This window comes from Osmia bicornis, unplaced genomic scaffold, assembly GCF_907164935.1.
Source record: "Osmia bicornis bicornis unplaced genomic scaffold, iOsmBic2.1, whole genome shotgun sequence".
Classification (NCBI taxonomy): domain Eukaryota; kingdom Metazoa; phylum Arthropoda; class Insecta; order Hymenoptera; family Megachilidae; genus Osmia; species Osmia bicornis.
The window spans coordinates 414546-417037 of NW_025791146.1; the positions used below are offsets into that span (position 1 = coordinate 414546).

The 2492-nt window shown below is 43.4% G+C and overlaps 1 protein-coding gene across 1 annotated transcript; it reads left to right on the plus strand.

Annotated features, from left to right (window-relative positions):
• The first annotated feature begins 465 nt into the window (after positions 1–465).
• LOC114882063 lies at positions 466–1173 on the plus strand. Its single transcript, XM_029198943.2, has one exon. The coding sequence runs from the start codon at positions 466–468 to the stop codon at positions 1171–1173; it is 708 nt and encodes a 235-aa protein (XP_029054776.2).
• Positions 1174–2492: the final 1319 nt, after the last annotated feature.

Here is a 2492-nt window from a genome sequence, read left to right on the forward strand (position 1 = left end):
GGGGAAAGCGCAGCGATTGTAACGGGGGGGGGGGGGGGCACGGGTGTCACCATGTTACTATTGAGATTGGTTTTTATTTTGAATTTTCCTTCCTCACTTCCGATATTCTCGAACTCGACACAGGCTCAGGTCGGGTCATAAAATCGGGTGTCAGCTGACCGTTTTCAGCAACGTCGCATACATATTAAAAGGTTTTTCTTGCCGAGCAGTCAGTCGAAAAGTCGCTTTTAAGCAGTAACCATTACCAAGTTAGAGTTTCCGTTTTTCCTGTATTTTATATTATAAATAAATAATCTTTCATCTGCAAATCGATTGAGGTCTTTTATTTGATAACTAAAGATCCTCAATAGGTTATGGGCCCAGCACGCATCCACTGCGCCAATTAAAGAGAGGTTTGTTGCTGGCTAAGTGAATAAAAGTTCTCGATTTAACTGTGTATCAATCCGTGTGAGTGATTTCAACATGATGTCCGACAAAGAAGTTGGAATGGAAATTGTGAAACTAGACGGCACAAACTACTCCACGTGGAAATTTGAAGTAGTGCTTGCGCTAGAAGCAAAAGATTTGCTTGGTTTAGTGGATGGTACTATAGTGAAACCTGACGAAACGGAACTCAAGGCTTATGATAAAAAATCAGCGCAAGTTAAGATGTTGATTCTGAATACAGTTGCTAAAAATCTCTGCCGCAATTTGTACAACTGCTCTACTGCGAAGGAAATGTGGGATAAGCTGAAGGACTTGTACGAAAATGCAAGTGAAGACGCTGCTCAATCTGCCTGGGAACAGTTTTATAATTTCCGCATAAGTGAAGAAGAGCCTGTTGCAAATCAGTTGGAGATACTCGAGAGTATCTGTAGACGACTACAGGATGCGGGTGAGAAACCGTCGGACAAAGCTGTCATGACAAAACTGTTGCGCAGTTTACCTATGAAGTTCTCCATCTTCCGCCATGCATGGGAATGCACTCCTAGTGCGGAAAAGACGAAGTCGAACTTGATTAGCAGATTAATCAAAGAAGACAAGTTGTGTGCTGAGGATGAAGTGTCGACGCTCGCGCTTCAAGTCCAGAAAACATCCGTAAACGATGCGAAGAAGAAGAAACGCTCCAAGAAAGATATCGAGGAGCTGAAGAAACGCACGCGCTGTGGAATATGCAAAGAAAAATGCCATTGAGCACGCGAGTGTCCTAAAAAGCAAGAAGATCAAGCTGGAAAATCATCAAGCCAAACTGTGAAAAATGCGTCAGCATTAGTGTGTGACATTGTTGCTACATATAAGTGCACTAATGAAATTGACAGTGGTGTGTGGATTGCGGATTCAGATGCTGGAATGCACATGACCTTCCGCAAAGATTATTTTTCGGTACTGCAGCCGAATTGAAATGGTCATATGGTGAAAGTAGCGGATGATCGTATCATTTTAGCTGCTGGCATTGGAATAATTAAAATCCAAGAAGTGTTTGGGGGAGTGATTTACGAACCCGAGTTACAGGATGTGCTCTATGTTCCTGAATTGAAGTGCAGTTTATTCTCCATAGGATCAGTGAATAAGAAACGGTATTCTTTTCACTCGTTTGAAGACAGATGTGAAGTTCGTGACAGTAAGGGAAAATTCGCCGCACGAGGAATCCCACATGAAACGCTGTTCAAGATGTGTTTTAAAGTGAAAGTGCCCATTGACTGTAAAGCGGTAAAATTAGCAGATGACCGGGGAAAATTGAAACTTTGGCATGAGCGGATGGGGCACGTAAATGTGCGCGCTGTAAAACACACTTGTGAACACTTCGGTATCAATGGAGTTGAAAAGGAAGACCTTCTAAACAAGTCCTTCTGTGAAGGATGCGTTATGGGCAAGCAGTCCCGAAGGCCGCATCCAAGCATCGGGGTCGAAAGCAATTATGAACCAGGGTAACATGTAAACATAAGCTCGCCAAGCAACACCCGGTTTTTCTTACTCTTCAAGGATGAGAACACAAGCTATAGAAAAGTTTATTTCCTGCGTCATAAATCAGAAGTTTTCAGCAAATTCAAGGAGTTCGAAGCACTTATGTCTACACAGACAGGAAGGAAAATAAAGGTCATGCGCTCAGACAATGGGACCGAGTATACCTGCAGCCAGCTCCAAACATTTTTGAAGGAAAAAGGTATCATCCACGAATGTTCGTCACCCTACATCCATGAGCAAAATGGACGCGCTGAACGCGAAATTCGTACGCTGGTTGAGAGTGCACGTTCTATGATTCATGCAAAGAACGTTGACAAAAAGTTATGGACGGAATCGGTAAACACCGCGTGCTATGTTCTGAATCGGCCCATCCTAAAGCCAGGGGAGACGGTTACTTCGTTCGAGAAGTGGTTTAAACGCAAACCTGCAATAAAACACTTAAAGGTGTTTGGGTCCGCAGCCTACCTGAATGTGCCGAAGGAAAGACGGCACAAATTCGATCCCAAAAGCAAGCAGGTCATATTTGTCGGTTATGATGGAGAGTCTAC